General features: G+C 40.5%; 2 protein-coding genes across 4 annotated transcripts in view; one reads left to right on the top strand and one right to left on the bottom strand.

Moving 5' to 3' along the window:
• Positions 1 to 12,366, bottom strand: part of arid4b (AT-rich interaction domain 4B) — a 232,979-nt gene extending 220,613 nt beyond the window's left edge. The window contains exons 1-2 of the mRNA XM_046290716.1: positions 12,161 to 12,366; positions 882 to 935 (exon numbers count right to left, since the gene is read on the bottom strand). Coding sequence (XP_046146672.1) covers positions 882 to 887 — 6 coding nt within the window. The 5' untranslated portion in view covers positions 888 to 935; positions 12,161 to 12,366. The remainder of the gene's footprint in view (positions 1 to 881; positions 936 to 12,160) is intronic.
• A 171-nt stretch (positions 12,367 to 12,537) lies between these two features.
• The window catches only part of ggps1 (geranylgeranyl diphosphate synthase 1), a 32,811-nt gene continuing 25,049 nt past the window's right edge, over positions 12,538 to 20,299 (top strand). For 2 of the 3 annotated variants that reach the window (XM_046368403.1, XM_046368405.1), the window contains exon 1: positions 12,538 to 13,064. The gene's annotated coding sequence lies outside the window, so the exon portion shown is untranslated. Of the gene's footprint in view, positions 13,065 to 14,747; positions 14,853 to 20,299 lie in introns of all 3 variants that reach the window. The other variant, XM_046368404.1, reaches the window with a different exon arrangement.

Here is a 20,299-nt window from a genome sequence, read left to right as displayed (position 1 = left end):
TGGGAATATTGAAGAATATGTTCAAAGGAACCACCAGTTTTCATATGTTCTCATGTTCTGAGCAAGGAACTGAAACGTTAGCTTTCTTACATGGCACATATTGCACTTTTACTTTCTTCTCCAACACTTTGTTTTTGCATTATTTAAACCAAATTGAACATGTTTCATTATTTATTTGAGACTAAATGGATTTTATTGATGTATTAAATTAAGTTAAAATAAAAGTGTACATTGTTCATTCAGTATTGTTGTAATTGTCATTATTACATATACATATACATATATATATATATATGTATAAAACATTGAAATGTATGCATATCCCAAGAGGCTCCTCCCTGTCTGTACAACATGAACTAGCCACAACCAAACCTGAGGGACAATGTTGATTGGCCGGAAGAATGATGTCCAATGAGGTTGCAAACTTAAAGTGGGAGTGGGGATTCGATTGGCACAGCATTGTCCAATGAGGTTGGAGGGTGAACCCACAACCACAGAGTTTATTTTTACTGTCTTTGTCCACAGCTGCAGGGCCTCGAGAGCAATTACATGTTGACGTTTGTACACAATTGTTGCACCATTTTCAGGGGCCCTTTTAGGATCTTGGCATTGCTTTTAGAACTAATGGCTAAAAAGTTACAAAATGTACAGAAAATCTCATATATTTCATGAATTTCAGTCTACATTAGTCTACAGTGGTTAAAGGATTTTACTTCATGAATTACTGCCCATGCACACATTTATCATCAAACTTCACAAATACCCACAATGCTCTTTTCAGACATGAAAATGATCGGTGAAGACACGGCAAGTTGCTTCTCCACAGGAAATGAGATTTTAAAAAGAACCATTTAAAATCATGTGTAGAGTACAGGAATTACCTTCATCTCGTTCCCAGTCCTCTGGGCTCCTCTTGAGTGACCAGCGTAACGATTCTGTGGATGAAAATTGACGTTTTGAAAACCGTGTCAGTTGTCTCACATCAGTTTATGACCCTACTCCACCATAACAATGTGTATAATACATTCCGTATAATAGCTTTCTATGTAGGTGAAGGTTTGTGTACACTAGCCTGAGTGCCAGTCAGCCACCATTCCAAATCCTTCACTCATCGTCATGACAAACATTGTTGGCATTATGCCACAAGAAGACTGACACTCAGGCTAGTGTACACAAATCACACAATCTAACCTATATATCAAGGTATACTAGAGTCATATCAGGAAACAGGAAACAGGGTGTTTGAGGTCTTTATATGACATCTCTTTAAAAAATAAATCACTCAATTGGGACAGTGTTTGTACAGTTCCTAGGAATCACGTTTAAAATTAAAGAGCTTTCACACTCACTGCAAATCAAAAATGTATAAAAGCATATTAATCTAAACATATAGTTGATATGCATGTTTGCCAATAACTAAAAAGAATGTTATTTCTGAAACTTCTGATTTGTCAAAAAGACGTGGGCAGTTATACCATGGTATAGGGATGGTTTTTACCGTTCACACTATTGCTTTAAAAAAAAATTGGTAGCTACCTTTAAAGGAAATACCAGCAGTCAACTTGTGCAATACGTCAGGAGAATATATACCACGGTTTCCTTTATTTCACCTGTCACCAGGACATACATTTTACTTTTCGGGCCACGAGCCACTGTGGTAAGTAGATTTAAAAAATAAAAAAAATAAAACAAAATATTTTTGCCGCTAAAATTACAGCACACAAACCAGCTCTTCACATGTGCACAGACCCTATCCAGGAAATGTTGCAGTGTACTGTGGGATAGGCGATATAGGATTCGTAGTTCTTTGACTGTGTGCGATTCATTTACCAGCTGTGAAACAAAAATCGGCAGAAATACTTTTGAAAACAGCGACTGACACATTTATTTTACTATGAATGTGATCATACTTGACTATTTTTATTCACAAATACGAGTGAAATGCTCACACTGTGGAGCTCTGACCACCTGCCAACGTGGCTGGTGAAATAAACATCTTACCCACAATGCCAAAACATACCGCACTTGGCAGGTGTCGGGTGTTCATTTTATGCTCAGCCCGTCACATTACGGTAGTCCCCAGACCCGTCACATTACGGTAGTCCCCAGACCCGTCATATTACGGTAGTCCTCAGACCCGTCATATTACGGTAGTCCCCAGACCCGTCAAATTACGGTAGTCCCCAGACCCGTCAAATTACGGTAGTCCCCAGACCAGTCACATTACGGTAGTCCCCAGACCCGTCACATTACGGTAGTCACCAGACCCGTCACATTACGGTAGTCCCCAGACCCGTCACAGTACGGTAGTCCCCAGACCCGTCACAGTACGGTAGTCCCCAGACCCGTCACATTACGGTAGTCCCCAGACCCGTCACATTACGGTAGTCCCCAGACCCGTCACATTACGGTAGTCCCCAGACCCGTCACATTACGGTAGTCCCCAGACCCGTCACATTACGGTAGTCCCCAGACCCGTCACATTACGGTAGTCCCCAGACCCGTCATATTACAGTAGTCCCCAGACCCGTCACATTACGGTAGTTTCCAGGTCAATCACATTACAGAAGTCCCGAGGCCAATCACATTACAGAAGTCCCCAGGCCAATCACATTACAGAAGTCCCCAGGCCAATCACATTACGGTAGTCCCCAGGCCAATCACATTACGGTAGTCCCCAGGCCAATCACATTACGGTAGTCCCCAGGCCAATCACATTACAGAAGTCCCCAGGCCAATCACATTACAGAAGTCCCCAGGCCCGTCACATTACGGTAGTCCCCAGGCCCGTCACATTACGGTAGTCCCCAGGCCAATCACATTACAGAACTCCCCAGGCCAATCACATTACAGAAGTCCCCAGGCCAATCACATTACAGAACTCCCCAGGCCAATCACATTACAGAACTCCCCAGGCCCATCACATCCTCAGTCCTGTGGTGTTTGTTTACTAGCACACAACCCAAGTGACATCTTCACTGTTGTGGTGATCTAATTACATTGACATTTTATTCATTTAGCAGATGCTGTTATCTAGAGCAACTTACAGTTGTGAGTCATTTAGCAGATGCTCTTATCTTTAAAAGTCTTAAAGGTTGACACACCTACTCATTCAAGGTTGTTTTTTTACTCTTAAAAAAACTCTTTGCCTTGGTGACAGCTTTGCACACGCTTAGCATTCCCTCAACCAGCTACACCTGGAATGGTTTTCTAACCGTCTTGAAGGAGTTCCCACATATACTGAGCACTTGTTGGCTGCTTTTCCTTCACTCTGCAGTCCAACTCATCCCAAACCATCTCAATTGGGTTGAGGTCAGGTGATTGTGGAAGCCAGGTAATCTGATGCAGCACTCCATCACTCTCCTTCTTAGTCAAATAGCCCTTACACAGCCTGGAGGTGTGTTGGGTCATTGTCCTGTTGAAAACCAAATGATAGTCCTACTAAGCCCAAACCAGATGGGATGACGTATCACTGAAGAATGCTGTGGTAGCCATGCTGGTTAAGTGTGCCTTGAATTCTAAATAAATCACTGACAGTGTCAGCAGCAAAGCAGCCACACACCATCACACCTCCTCCTCCATGCTTCACGGTGGGAACCACACATGCAGAGATCATCCGTTCATCTACTCTGCATCTCACAAAGACACGGCGGTTGGAACCAAAAATGTCACATTTGGACTCCAGACCAAAGGACAAATTTCCACCGGTCTAATGCTCATTGTTCGTGTTTCTTGGTCAAAGCAAGTCTCTTCTTATTGGTATCCTTTAGTAGTGGTTTCTTTGCAGCAATTCAACCATAAAGGTCTGATTCACACAGTCTCCTCTGAACAGTTGATGTTGAGATGTGTCTGTTACTTGAACTCTGTGAAGCATTTATTTGGGCTGCAATTTCTGAGGCTGGTAACTCTAATGAACTTCTCCTCTGCAGCAGAGGTAACTCTGGGTCTTCCTTTCCTGTGGTGGTCCTAATGAGAACCAGTTTCATCATAGTGCTTGATGGTTTTGCGACTGCACTTGAAGAAACTTTTTGGAAAAAAAATTGGAAATTTTCCTGATTGAGTGACATTCATGTCTTTGAAGTCTTTGCTTATTTGAGCTGTTCTTGCCATAATATGGACTTGGTATTTTACCAAATAGGGCCATCTTCTGTATACCACCCCTACCTTGTCACACAACTGATTGGCTCAAATGCATTACGCAAAGAAATTCCTTCAAATTAACGTTTAACAAGGCACGCCTTTTAATTGAAATGCATTCCACGTGACTACCTCGTGAAGCTGGTTGAGAGAATGCCAAGAGTGTGCAAAGCTGTCATCAAGGCACAGTGTAGCTACTTTGAAGAATATAAAATGAATGAGTAGGTGTCCTAACCTTTGACTGGTACTGGTTTGACTGTGGCCTGGGGACTATGTAACATATAAACAGTGCATTCGGAAATAATAATAATAATTATTATATATATATATATTTAACCTTTAGTCAGTTAAGAACAAATTCTTACTTACAATGATGGCCTAGGAACAGTGGGTTAACTGCCTGTTCAGGGGCAGAACAACAGATTCTTACCTTGTCAGCTCGGGGATTTGATCCCCTCTCGGTTACTGTTCCAGAGCTCTAACCACTAGGCTACCTGCCGCCCCTCCCCTCTAACCACTAGGCTACCTGCCGCCCCTCCCCTCTAACCACTAGGCTACCTGCCGCCCCTCCCCTCTAACCACTAGGCTACCTGCCGCCCCTCCCCTCTAACCACTAGGCTACCTGCCGCCCCTCCCCTGTAACCACTAGGCTACCTGCCGCCCCTCCCCTGTAACCACTAGGCTACCTGCCGCCCCTCCCCTGTAACCACTAGGCTACCTGCCGCCCCTCCCCTCTAACCACTAGGCTACCTGCCGCCCCTCCCCTGTAACCACTAGGCTACCTGCCGCCCCTCCCCTCTAACCACTAGGCTACCTGCCTCCCCTTGACTTGTTCCACATTTTGTTAGTGTTAAAATGGATTAAATAGTTTTTTCCCCCCCTCATCAAGCTACACACAATACCCTATAATGATGAAGCAAAAACAGTTCATTTTATTTTTGCAAACATATATTTTTTTAAATACAACGGAAATATGACATTTACATAAATGTTCAGACTCTTTACTCAGTACTTTGTTGAAGCACCTTTGGGAGCGATTACAGCCTCAAGTCTTATTGGGTATGACGCTACAAGCTTGGCACACCTGTATTTGGGGAGTTTCTCCCATTCTTCTCTGCAGATCCTCTCAAGCTCTGTCAGGTTGGATGGGGAGCGTCACTGCACAGCTATTTTCAGGTCTCTCCAGAGATGTTCGACCGGGTTCAAGTCTGGGCCACTTAATGACATTCATAGACCTGTCCCGAAGCCACTCCTGCGTTATCTTGGCTGTGTGCTTAGTGTCGTTGTTCTGTTGGAGGGTAAATCTTCGCCCCAGTCTGAGGGTCTGAGCGCTCTGGAGCAGGTTTTCATCAAGGATCTTTCTGTACTTTGCTCCGTTCATCTTTCCCTCGATCCTGACTAGTCTCCCAGGCCCTGCTGCTGAAAAACATCCCCACAGCATGATGCTGCCACCACCATGCTTCACAGTAGGGATGGTGCCAGGTTTCCTTCAGACGTGATGCTTAGAATTCAGGCCAAAGAGTTCAAATTGGTTTCATCAGACCAGATAAATCTAGTTTCTCATGGTCTGAGATTCTTTAGGTGCCTTTTGGCTGGCCATTCTAACATAAAAGGCCTGATTGGTAGAGAGCTGCAGAGTGGTTGTCCTTCTGGAAGGTTCTCCCATCTCCATTGCACAGTTTGGCCGGCTCTAGGAAGAGTCTTGATGGTTCTAAACTTCTTCTATTTAAGAATGATGGAGGTCACTGTGTTCTTGGGAACCTTCAATGCTGCATAATTCTGTTGGTCCCCTTCCCCAGATCTTTGCCTCGACACAATCCTGTCTCTGAGCTCTACGGGCAATTCCTTCCACCTCGTGGCTTGGTTTTTGCTCTGACATGCACTGTCTACTCATGCCCAATCAATTGAATTTACCACAGGTGGAAACAACCAGAGCTCAATTTCAAATCTTATAGCAAAGGGTCTGAAAACGTATGTAAATAAGTTTTTGTTTTTTATACATTTGCAAACATTTCTACAAACCTCTTTTTGCTTTGACATTACAGGGTGTGTGTAGATTGATGAATAGGTTTTTTTGTTGTATCCATTTTAGAATGAGGCTGTAACGTAACATGTGGAAAAGGTCAAGGGGTCTGAATACTTTCCAAAGGCACTGTATATATCAAATGACCATTTAAAAACTGTTTAAATGTATTTGTACAATTATTTTGTTTGCTCCGAGTCTCATATGGTTTTGCGTCAGGTACATTTAAGATATTCTGTTATTTAATATGGGGTTTTATTTTGTAAAGAAATTAAATACAGAATAGAAGATATTCTATTTTTAAGTTGTTTTACCAGTTCTCAACATTCAATGTAAAAAAAATAAAAACAAAAGTTCCGTGGTTATTTTATGACTTTAGCTAATACGTAGATTTGTTTAGGCAGTGGTACAGTATAGATTCTGTATCGTTTTGGTATAGAGTATGTTAATACTGGTATCGAAGTCAAAATTCTGGTCAGCCGATCGTCCCTCTACATTTGGGGCGACAGCGTAGCCTAGTGGTTAGAGCGTTGGACTAGTAACCGGAAGGTTGCGAGTTCAAACCCCCGAGCTGACAAGGTACAAATCTGTCATTCTGCCCCTGAACAGGCAGTTCAGGGGCAGAACGTCATTGAAAATAAGAATATGTTCTTAACTGACTTGCCTGGTTAAATAAAGGTAAAATAAATTTAAAAATCGCGGGGAGAATCAGCAGCCAGCTTGCTCATTCTCCAACAGACATTATTGAGAAACGGATGAATGACCAGAATCAAACTCCTGTTGCAAATATTAGTTTATTAATAATAAGGCTTGTGTCGACATGCATGCAATAAGCAAGCTAGCTAAACTGATAAGTTATGTGACCTGTTAGCAAAGATTACTATAACTGACCCGTTCATCTGTGGCGTTTGCTAGCTATATTAGCTACTACGCTAGCTAGCTGGCTAGATAAACATGGTGCTAAGATATCATGATATAGGAGCTAATATCCAGCGTAGCCAGCTAACGTTAGCTGGTTATCATTCTGAACATGCACCATTTTCAGCAACGAGCCATCTGTCTTGCAGTGTAACGTTAGCTATTCGCTGGTGTGCTGATCGGACCAGCCGCAATCGGATACGTAAATTGACAGTTGATCGTCAGATTAGACGATTGTCTTAATAGGGAGAAGAAGGTTGGCAATAGGTTTAGCTACCTAAGAGTCTTCCTGCGTGTTTATAGACCAAGACATTCGTGTGCGTTCTCACTTCTCAAAGTATTGGCAGATGAGTCACTCAGGCAAAGTGCAGCGTTGTTTCATTTATTTTATTTATTTTTTTACCCACGCTCTCCTTATTAGATATTATGCATTATCTATGGCTTGGTAGCGAATGTCATCGCCATTGAGGTAGTTGTCATGGTAGCAGTAAACGTCACCAAGCGATATAAACGTTGGAAAGAGATGTGAAAGGGGGTGGAGTTGGCCGGGTTGGAACTTGACTATTTCTTGACAGATGGATGAACAAGCCAATTGAGTTGTTTCGAATTCGGAGGTAGGTCTTTTCCGTCTTAATTTACCGAGTTTATCAAGAGATTTACCATTCAAATAAAATTACCACTATTTTGTCCTCCTTGACCCCCAAAAATCTGCATCAGCCCGGAAAAAAATCCAGGTTGGTCGTTCTCTATCTTTAACCTTTAAGTAGCAGCCGGTATATTTCAGCAGGTATATTTAAGCAGGTATATCTCACTGGTCATCCCCAAAGCCAACACTTACTTTGGCCGACTTTCCTTCCAGTTCTCTGCTGACATTAACTGGAATGAATTGCAAAATTATTATTATTATTTTTTTACATCACTGAAGCTGGAATCTTATCTCCCTCTCTAACTTTAAGCATCAGCTGTCAGAGCAGTTTACCGATCACTGTACCTGTACACAGCCCATCTGTAAATAGCCACACCCAACTACTAATTATTTCGCCTCTATGGCCTATTTATTGCCTCACCTCCCTAATCTTCTACATTTCCACACCCTGTACATATATTTTTCTACTGTGTTATTGACTGAACGTTTGTTTGTTCCATGTGTAACTCTGTGTTGTTGTAAGTGTCGAACAAGATTTGCTTTATCTTGGCCAGGTCACTGTTGTAAATGGGAACGTGTTAAATATATATTTTTCTTTTTAAAGTAAAATCTCCCAATGCTCCCAATGACAAAAATATATATATACCCTGGACTGCTGATACTACGTATTGGCCAGTGAGAGGCTATGAAGCCACCGGTCAGCCATATTGGCACCCCCCAGCAGTCCTCCATAGGAATTAATGGAATTCTACAGCATTTCAATTAAAGGTTTCAAGGACAAAATTATATGTAATTAATAGTACACTCTGGAAAAATACTTTGCAGTTTAAAAAATATATATAATTAGTTCATTTTTTCTCCATCTTCCATAACATAAAAGTATGCATTAAGTTGTCTGTAATAAAATAAACTTCTCAAAAAAACTAATGTAGATGTTAATAAATGCAATTTATATAGCTTGTGGTTGATTATCCCTTTAAGGGTGTTTTGACATATAGTCCTCTTGAAAAGAACCTAACTCGGTCCACTTTAAAGTGAACTCTGGGGTAAGAAAAAGCTAAATAAATCAAGTTATTTTTGTATTCAAACTGCTCTTGGCTTTGGATGAGAACTATTTTGCCAGTTCACGTCACCTATTTTGCGATCCGAATACCCTTTGCGTTCACATTGCTATGTTTAGAAAGGAACCAATATCTTTTTCCAACATTCCCACAATGCACTCTGGGTTTTTTACAAAGTGCAGGAGAAGCCATTCCATCAGAATGTTATCACTGGCTAGATTTTAAATACTAATATAATATTTCCATGTTAATCGTAACAGAATAAATAGCAGAAGAATAACTGCAGATGAAATGATGCTGGAATGTAAAAATTGAACACCCATCGTAGGCTACTGGCCCTTTAAGAACTAGAAAGGATATTTTACCCTATGTTGTGATTCTCACCAAATATGTTGACTTCTCACACTATTCAAACCCCACAATAGAATAAACAGCTTATGAAGCCATCTTAGCCTATAGATCACATATTGAAAACAAAGAATCTGAACTAAAAACTCCACACATATTTCGACATTTCTGTGCATCCTTGACCATCGCTAATCAATAGGCCTGTTCAGAAACAGCACATATCATTATCTCTCTATTTTGATCCCGATGCGAGAGACTTTATGGCAGGGGAAATGGTTTTGTACTAGTCTAGTGTAGGGTGCAGGAATAATGAAAAGCCAACCTGGGGAGCTGTGTTCACATTGCCCTAAAAAAGGGAACTGTTTGGTTCCTGTCGGGGGCTCTTTTGAAGAGTCTGAGTTCCTTGGGAGTCACACTGCACAAAATGATTAAGCAAATCGTACAAAGTTCAACAACAAACAAAAAAAACTAAGGGACGAAGTGTAAAAACACACCGCGGAACAGGCGCGAGATATTGTTTGGAAAACAATCCTCAATGCAGGTATGTGCAACTGTATTCCAAATGTTGCCTATATCCAAACTGATAAACCGAAAAATAATGAAATACAGGTACTTTTCCTGAAAACGGCCATTTTCATTCTCATGCTAGCTAGCAGTAGCCACCTCTGGACAGTCAAACTCCTTTGTTGTTCAACACAAAGTGCCATTTCATAATGGCTGCTGTGGCTACTGGTAGCTAGCATGGGGATAAAAAGAGCAGCTTTGTGGGAAAACTAATGGTTCCGAGACTATTTTTTTCTGACCCACATCTCGAGTCTTAAGCCCTATTCACACGGGACTAGTAATTACTAGAGAAGGTTGGTTATGTGATTATTACTCCACAATGTCCATTATTCCAGAGGACGATTCAGACGGAATTCGTTTTTTTCCCCCAAAACTGTAATTCATATTTATTTTTTTCCTTCTTCAAATAAATTGACAGTTATTATTTAAGCCCGAAGGTTTGTATTGTAGGAGTGAAGATATTTCAACATGTCCAGGTGATAGTGCCACACTCATCTTTGGTAATAGTGCAGCCATAATATTTGAATTGAGTAAGTTTGATTATAATCATTGGGATATTTTAGCGACGCACAGTACGTCCTAAATGCCCCCTGCCTTCAGATGTGAGCTAAACAGTGCGCTTGCACTTGAGATGTGTTTTAAGGCTATGGATGAGAAAGTTATCATTTCCAAATGTTTAGGTCAGTTGAATGCTGCTGCTTTGCCATCTATTAACAGCAAGGGTTAAAAAGGTGTGATATTTTTCAATTCATTCGCACAAAACACAAATAAAAGCATTCGCTGTAAAAGTTGATACATGTAGATCATTCATATATAGCTTATGTACAACACTTCATTCAATTTATTGAACGTTATTGTTTTCTTGCTCAAACCGTGAGCAACACCTGTCAAACTTGAGAATGGTTACTTCTGCCATGTAAAAATTATAGAGATGGCAGATTCGGACGGTCATACAATTACAGATATGGCGTTTTGTGCTCTAGCACATAATTACGTTACCCAACCTCACCTCTAAAACTAATCCTGTCCGAATAGGGCGTTAAATCAGATCACGATGGCAATTTCAGACCCCAGTGCAGCTCAGAACAAGCTCGAAGCATAACAGTAGGGTCGGAATCTGCTGGCTATCTCCACAGAGATCGGTAAGCAAATAGTGCGATAAAAACTACACTCGACAACCCTAACCAAGAACTAGCACTTGTCATTACAACGTTAATTCTATGAGAGCAAAACAATGCAAAGTTATTGCAAGTAAGACTGCTGCAGGACGATTGAAAACAGATTCACCCCCGTCTCGTCTATACGAGCAGCGAAGCAGTTGCTCTACAAATTTGCTGACGGTCGAGTACATCAAGTGTACCTCTCTGACAAAGAAGCAAAATTGACAAAACACTTGGCAACAAGATCGAGCCCAATAAAGTCGTTTCAAAACACTGAATTCTAAACAAATAATAATCGCCAAGAATTACATCCTTGTTCAGGAGGCGTGACACATTTTACTTTGAGGTTATAACGTAAAGCCAAAATAGCTCTCGACGAGTTGCCGATCTCGGGGGCTACAATGTCACCCCCAGACAACTCCGCTGGTCCAGTCATTCCCCCCCCCCCCCCGACTCAAAATAAGTGTTTACCGGGAATTAATCAGGCAACAAATAAAAGGACGAAATCATTTCGACGAGGGGGAACATCGAAATGTGTCAAGCTGCTGCAGAACAACTACTACGGCCACTAGAAGGAGCGAGTTCTGACTCAATTGCAACATTGTTGCTGGCCTTAAAAAAAAAAATCAAAGCAACAAAAGAAAATGTAGCCGAGTTCAGATTCGCAATTGACTTGTGAAACTCCATTAAAAAAAAACGTAACTAACGTTACTGTATTGGAAGTCGATGCAAAAAGCGAGGGGGAATGTTTACTGATGTAGGCATAGTCTTACGTAAGGAGGACTAGCTCTGACTCCAACAAGGCAGCATTTTCTCCCAATCAGTTAACGAAAGCTATTCGATGCCTACCAGGCAGCCACACACCATTAGAAAGTGAATCGTCGTGTTTTAAAAGAATTCCCCCACAGCAGTGGGTCGCTGGCCCAGTAGAAAGTGATCCTCTCAGTACCATTATGAAACAAGTCGACAGACAACACGGCAGGTTACAATGAATGACGTTGGCAAGTCGCATTGTTCCAACACAATAAATAAAGTATGTCATTTCTAAAACGAGGAAATAGGTAAAGCCTAGGTGTTACACTATTCATAAAATAAAACGATTCACCGATTAAATGTTAGATTTAACGTGTGCATTTAAGAGTTACGATTCCATGTTCACGATTGATGTTTCATTCATCCCCCCCTAGATTAAATTTGATCACATTGCAATCCGTTTTCCAGGCATCGAAATTCAATGTAGTCCAAGTCGGTAATATTTTTTTTCACCCCGTCCTAAAAGCATGCAAAAAGCACGATCCCTTACCTATGAAGTCAAGTTGAGAATGTTTTCTTTCGACGAAAGAAAAGGTTCAAATTAATCCATAAAATCATTTAATCCTACAATTTTCCAGTTGTTTTTATTTATTTTTTAGCGTTTGTCCACTGACCCCGGTTCGGTTTAGATGTTGGTATGTGAATCCGACAAAAGTCGTAGCCAGAGAGCTTTTTCCTCTATGATCCTCTCTCTCCGCTTCTGAAACTGACTGACAGATACACAACACCACCCACGGACATCAATACTTTCGCTCATTGGACAACACCTCGGAGTGTACCGCCCCTTTGGCTTGTAATGATTGGCTGGTTTTCAGATTAAAAATGGTTTCCCCGATATATTTCAATGACGGCATGGAAACAGCAAAGGCAAATGGTAGGCGTGGAGATGTAGTCGTCGAGGATTTATTTACCCGTTCCCATAGACTGGAGAGAGACGAGACAATAAACTATGTAAAAACTACAACAGCCAGAGTTCCCCGCGGGATTAGAGGCGTCCTGGAAAATGGTTTGTTTGAGTGCCCCACCTACTCCTGCGCTTGCTCTGTGAAGGAGCCATGGCGTATATAGCTGGCAGTGGGAGCAGATGAACATTATTATTTTTTTCTCGACCAAATCATCTTGGTTCCTCGTCTTATTGCTGTGGCTCAGTGTATCACCATCATGGTGTGGTTTGGAGAACTATGACCAATATTTGATTGTATTGTTACTTGGCGTCTAATCGTAAGTTCACACTGATCAATTATGAACGTAATATTTTTGGGGGGGATGTTTTAAATAAATTATCTGGAGAGAAAAAAAGCTTGTTGACCTAGGCGCTATTGTTAGCATATTGGCTAGCTAAGAAAAGGGTCTGAAAGCGGAAGTGGGGACGTTTCCGGATACCGGCTGACAAGGTGGGTGGAGCTATGTGTTTACCAATTACAACATAAGTTGTTTTCTTTGTGAAATATGACTAGAGAACAGAACAAAAGAAAGACTAGCAATTTAGCTGAAACTGTTCAATTGTTGTTAGTGACTTTATTTTTTTTGTCCTTTTCTGTTTTGTTAGCTAGTGGCTTGTGGGCTGGCTGTTCAGTTGGAACACAAACGTTATAAGCAGCACCATCATTCTCATGCTCGCTCAGAAATAAATAGATATTATATATTAGGTTGCATTCGTGATCGTTTTGCAGTTGGTTTCTCAACAACCGTGAAAACATTATTGTATTATACTGAACAAAAATGTAAACGCAACATGTTAAGTGTTGGTTGGTCCCATATTTCATGAGCTGAAACGAAAGATCACAGAAATGTTCCACACCGACAAAAAGCTTATTTGTCTCATTTTGTGGCCAAATTTGTTTACATTCCTGTTAATGAGCATTTCTCCTTTTGCCAAGATAATCCATCTGCTTGACAGGTATGCAATGGCAATTTTAGCATCTAAATGTTGAGGCAAACTTTTTTTTAATGCATGCCAGGAAAGCTATAACACTAAACAATACATTCATTGCACTATACCGGTGACAAGCGGTGCCCACAAACTGTTAGGACCTACATAAAGCTGTCCCAACCGCAGAGTCCATACGCCTTACCACTGCTATACCTGGCTATCAGCGCAGCCTTATTTGGCAGTGAAACAGTTCCTTCAGTTTAATTTACTGCCTTAAAAAAAACATAGCTGATATGGCTGATTTGCTTAAACAAATGTGGTTTCTAATGACAACTGAGATGTACAAACTATGGCATAAAGGGACGATAAGAGGCAATGGGTCATTTAGATTAAGACATTAATAAACGAGCTAAGACTGACGTAGTCAATATAACTATTTGTTCAGCACCTGAAATGTACAACGACATAATTCAGAACATGGGCCATTCTTACAGTGTTCTTCATGTACACCAAGTCAGAACCATAGGATAAATAAAGGGGGCATATAAACAGACGTTATAAGCAGCACCATCATTCTCATCATTCTCACCATCATTCTCATGCTCGCTCAGAAATAAATAGATATTATATATTAGGTTGCATTCGTGATCGTTTTGCAGTTGGTTTCTCAACAACCGTGAAAACATTATTGTATTATACTGAACAAAAATGTAAACGCAACATGTTAAGTGTTGGTTCTTCATGTACACCAAGTCAGAACCATAGGATAAATAAAGGGGGCATATAAACAGACGTTATAAGCAGCACCATCATTCTCATCATTCTCACCATCATTCTCATGCTCGCTCAGAAATAACATGGGCCATTCTTACAGTGTTCTTCATGTACACCAAGTCAGAACCATAGGATAAATAAAGGGGGCATATAAACAGACAGTGAAAGCTCTTACAATATTCAATGATATAATTTCTCTAAAACAGGCTATAGGCTACATGTGTACCACCAAGTCAGAACAGTAGGTGAAACTATGAGGGGGAAAAGGGACCAAATTATTATGATTAGGCACATGGGCTTAATAGCTTACTACACAACATACACTTAGCTTTCTTAGCTACAGTATACATATCTCCCTGGCATATTACATCATTTATGCAGCAATATACAACATTTTTGGACTCACCTTGTGCTGTGTTCACTTGAACAGGAAGGTGGTGCAGAAGTCCTTCGTGGGCATATTTTGTCAAACTTTGTCATCCCTGGATTGTCGGTGCTTTCAGGACAACTGGGAACTCAGAGGGGAAAAAACAAGGTATGGTGAGGTCCCTCAGTATGGTGATAATATGGTATGGTGAGGTCCCTCAGTATGGTGATAATATGGTATGGTGAGGTCTCTCCGTATGGTGATAATATGGTATGGTGAGGTCTCTCAGCATGGTGATAATATGGTATGGTGAGGTCCCTCAGTATGGTGATAATATGGTATGGTGATAATATGGTATGGTGAGGTCTCTCAGTATGGTGATAATATGGTATGGTGATAATATGGTATGGTGATAATATGGTATGGTCTGGTGATAAGTTGTATACATAGCTAGCTAAAGTATAGATAAAATGGGGTTAGTTGTATACCTAGCTAGCTGAAGCTAAAGTATAGATAAAAGGGGGTTAGTTGTATACCTAGCCAGCTGAAGCTAAAGTATAGATAAAATGGGGTTAGTTGTATACCTAGCCAGCTGAAGCTAAAGTATAGATAAAATGGGGTTAGTTGTATACCTAGCCAGCTGAAGCTAAAGTATAGATAAAATGGGGTTAGTTGTATACCTAGCCAGCTGAAGCTAAAGTATAGATAAAATGGGGTTAGTTGTATACCTAGCCAGCTGAAGCTAAAGTATAGATAAAATGGGGTTAGTTGTATACCTAGCCAGCTGAAGCTAAAGTATAGATAAAATGGGGTTAGTTGTATACCTAGCCAGCTGAAGCTAAAGTATAGATAAAATGGGGTTAGTTGTATACCTAGCCAGCTGAAGTATAGATAAAATGGGGTTAGTTGTATACCTAGCCAGCTAAAGTATAGATAAAATGGGGTTAGTTGTATACCTAGCCAGCTAAAGTATAGATAAAATGGGGTTAGTTGTATACCTAGCCAGCTAAAGTATAGATAAAATGGGGTTAGTTGTATACCTAGCCAGCTAAAGTATAGATAAAATGGGGTTAGTTGTATACCTAGCCAGCTGAAGTATAGATAAAATGGGGTTAGTTGTATACCTAGCCAGCTAAAGTATAGATAAAATGGGGTTAGTTGTATACCTAGCCAGCTAAAGTATAGATAAAATGGGGTTAGTTGTATACCTAGCCAGCTAAAGTATAGATAAAATGGGGTTAGTTGTATACCTAGCCAGCTAAAGTATAGATAAAATGGGGTTAGTTGTATACCTAGCCAGCTAAAGTATAGATAAAATGGGGTTAGTTGTATACCTAGCCAGCTAAAGTATAGATAAAATGGGGTTAGTTGTATACCTAGCCAGCTAAAGTATAGATAAAATGGGGTTAGTTGTATACCTAGCCAGCTAAAGTATAGATAAAATGGGGTTAGTTGTATACCTAGCCAGCTAAAGTATAGATAAAATGGGGTTAGTTGTATACCTAGCCAGCTAAAGTATAGATAAAATGGGGTTAGTTGTATACCTAGCCAGCTAAAGTATAGATAAAATGGGGTTAGTTGTATACCTAGCTAGCTAAATAACAGATAAAATGGGGTTAGTTGAAGAGCTAGCGTATCTTTTGGTTTAAACAACAAGGTAGAAAAGGACACAAATGTTATCTAGTTAGTTACATAAAACAGTAAGGGCTTCCAGTGTCAACCCATTCATAAGGGATAAAGGAGGGCTTTTTGTATAACTGTATTTTAATGTTTTGGTTTGCTAAATGTCCGTTGTTTTTTTTAAATAGTTCGCTCCGTTTGCTACTTGAAATCCTCTCTCTCGCTCTCCTTCCTGCTGCATGCGCTGCTAACCACAGCAAGCCCCGCCCCCTGTCACTCAAGGAGCGAGCAGTTGCTCAACCACAGTCACGAGCACTTTCTTGCTGTTCACGCTGCAGTTTAGTTTATTAGGATCCCCATTAGATACTGCACATACAGCAGCTTCTCTTCCCTGGGGGTCTACATAATACATACATGACAGTTATAGACAAGAACAACACAAGATCATTATTTTGATTATTTTAATTTCAGAGTTATATATTGGAGAGACAAGATAGTATTCATATTGTTAAATGAGATCTTTAGAGAGGAGAGGTGCTGTGATACAATATGTTATTAAGTCTAAACATTCTTTTTTTGGCAGAGTGGCAGATCCACTAGGACATGACTCTATATATACCTGAGTAACCTCTAGTAACAGATCATTCCATGATGACATGACTCTATATATACCCGAGTAACAGATCATTCCATGATGACATGACTCTATATATACCTGAGTAACCTCTAGTAACAGATCATTCCATGATGACATGACTCTATATATACCTGAGTAACCTCTAGTAACAGATCATTCCATGATAACATGACTCTATATATACCTGAGTAACAGATCATTCCATGATGACATGACTCTATATATACCTGAGTAACCTCTAGTAACAGATCATTCCATGATAACATGACTCTATATATACCTGAGTAACCTCTAGTAACAGATCATTCCATGATAACATGACTCTATATATACCTGAGTAACAGATCATTCCATGATGACATGACTCTATATATACCTGAGTAACCTCTAGTAACAGATCATTCCATGATAACATGACTCTATATATACCTGAGTAACAGATCATTCCATGATGACATGACTCTATATATACCTGAGTAACCTCTAGTAACAGATCATTCCATGATAACATGACTCTATATATACCTGAGTAACAGATCATTCCATGATGACATGACTCTATATATACCTGAGTAACAGATCATTCCATGATGACATGACTCTATATATACCTGAGTAACAGATCATTCCATGATGACATGACTCTAAATATATACAGAAATGGACTACTTCTCTTAATCGTGAAAGGCTAGTGTGTGTGTGTGTGTGTAGTTAAGTGCAAGGCGTGCTGCTCTGTTTTGAGCCAGCTGCAGCTTTGCTAGGTCTTTCTTTGATGCACAGACAGTAATGAAGATCGGACTTGTTTTCATAACAGACATACTGTACCTCTCCCCCATATTCACAACAACTTTGTCAATATAACTTGACCATGATAACTGACCATCCAATGTTCCTCCTAGGAGTTTGGCTACTTCAACGTGATCAACGGTCACACCCTTTTATACACACCTCCAGTTGAGGTGTAGGTCTGTAAGGAATGCTTTGAACCAAATACAAATATTTTGGTTTTAGATGTATTTTGTGCTTTGCACACTCTTTGGCATTCTCTCAACCAGCATCATGAGGTAGTCAAGAAACATGAGCAGTGGATATTAGACCTGTGGAAATCCTGTCCTCTGTCCTTTCCAAATTTGAGATTTTTTGCTTCCAATCGCCATGTCTTTGTAAGACGCAGAGTAGGTGAACATGTGTGGTTCCTACCGTGAAGCATGGAGGAGGAGGTGTGTTGGTGTGGGGTGCTTTGCTGGTGACACTGTCAGTGATTTATTTTGAACTCAGTGCACACTTAACTAGGAGAGTGATGGAGTACTGCATCGGATAACCTGGCCTCCACAATCCCCCGATCTCAACCCAATTGAGATGGTTTGGGATGAGTTGGATCGCAGAGTGAAGGAAAAGCAGCCAACAAGTGCTCAGCATATGTGGGAACTCCTTCAAGACTTGGCTTGTCTCCAAAAGCACTCACAAACTTTTACAGATGCACAATCGAGAGCATCCTGGCGGGCTGTATCACCGCCTGGTACGGCAACTGCTCCGCCCTCAACCGTAAGGCTCTCCAGAGGGTAGTGAGGACTGCACAACGCATCACCGGGGGCAAACTACCTGCCCTCCAGGACACCTACACCACCCGATGTCACAGGAAGGCCATCAAGGACATCAACCACCCGAACCACTGCCTGTTCACCCCGCTATCATCCAGAAGGCGAGGTCAGTACAGGTGCATCAAAGCTGGGACCGAGAGACAGACTAACATTGAGTGGCTGTTGCCAACACACTGACTCAACTCCAGCCACTTTAATAATGGGAATTGATGGGAAATTATGTCAAATATATCACTAGCCACTTTAAACAATGCTACCTAATATAATTTTGACATACCCTACATTATTCATCTCATATGTATATACTGTACTCTATATCATCTACTGCATCTTTATGTAATACATGTATCACTAGCCACTTTAACTATGCCACTTTGTTTACATACTAATCTCATATGTATATACTACACTCTACCATCTACTGTATCTTGCCTATGCTGCTCTGTACCATCACTCATTCATATATCCTTATGTACATATTCTTTATCCCCTTACACTTGTGTCTATAAGGTAGTAGTTTTGGAATTGTTAGCTAGATTACTTGTTGGTTATTACTGCATTGTCGGAACTAGAAGCACAAGCATTTCGCTACACTCGCATTAACATCTGCTAACCATGTGTATGTGACAAATAAAATTTGATTTGATTCATAAGGAAATCAGTCAGTAGAAATTCATTAGGCCCAAATCTGTCTTTCACATGAATGGGAATAGAGATCTGAGATCTGTTGACAGATGTAAAATAAAAAACGGTATGGCCGTGGATCAGAACTGTATCTGGTTTCACCACCATAAGGCTGTTGATTGTGGCCTGTGGAATGTTGTCCCATTCAATGTCTCTTCAAGTTGCTGGACATTGGCGGGAACTGGAACATGCTATAATAGTGTTCATTGCACGTAGCTTATGCCTGCCCATACCATAACTCCATCACCACCATGGGGCACTCTGTTCACAACGTTGACATCAGGAAACCGCTCACCCACACGACTCCATACGCGTGGTCTGCGATTGTGAGGCCGGTTAGACGTACTGCCAAATTCTCTAAAACCATGTTGGTGGCTTATGGTAGAGAAATGAGCATTCAATTCTCTGGCAACATTTCTGCCAATGGCACGCTTCCTGAAAACATGACACATCTTTAGCATTGGGTTGTGTGACACATTTTAGTGGCCTTTTATTGTCACCAGCACAAAGTTTAAACAGCTTCTTGATATTCCACACCTGTCAGGTGGATGAATTATCTTGGCAAATGAGAAATGCTCACTAAACAGGGATGTAAACACATTTGTGCATAAAAATTTAGAAATGTTCTGTTTTTTATTTATTTCAGCTCTTGAAACATGGGACCAACACCTAACATGTTGCGTTTTTATATTTGTGTGTTTTTTTTATTTTATTTTTACTCTGACTAGCTTGACAACACTCTTTGTAAGCTTTCCTATTATATCAAATTCAACGTTTTGTCTTTTCCAGATGGTATGGTGGCGTAATGGGTTTTATCTCCTGAATGTTTTGGCAAAAAAGTGACTTTCTTACCCCTTCATTACATGGGCAAACATGTATGGAACATTTGTTTAGATCGAAAGGGATACTGTCAAAAAGTGACTGTTGTGTAAATACTTTTGAATTCACTCAATTAGCCATGTCAGCTAACAATGTTTATATTGGTAAGTTGGACTAGTCAGCTATCTAAACTCGTAGTAATCATAAACATATACTGAATCGGCAATTTTGATTTTGTTATTCACTCTGTCATA

Source organism: Oncorhynchus gorbuscha, linkage group LG11 (assembly GCF_021184085.1).
Source record: "Oncorhynchus gorbuscha isolate QuinsamMale2020 ecotype Even-year linkage group LG11, OgorEven_v1.0, whole genome shotgun sequence".
Taxonomy (NCBI): Eukaryota; Metazoa; Chordata; class Actinopteri; order Salmoniformes; family Salmonidae; genus Oncorhynchus; species Oncorhynchus gorbuscha.
The sequence above is the reverse complement of the archived record's forward strand: the minus strand, read 5'-3'. Positions and strand labels throughout refer to the sequence as shown.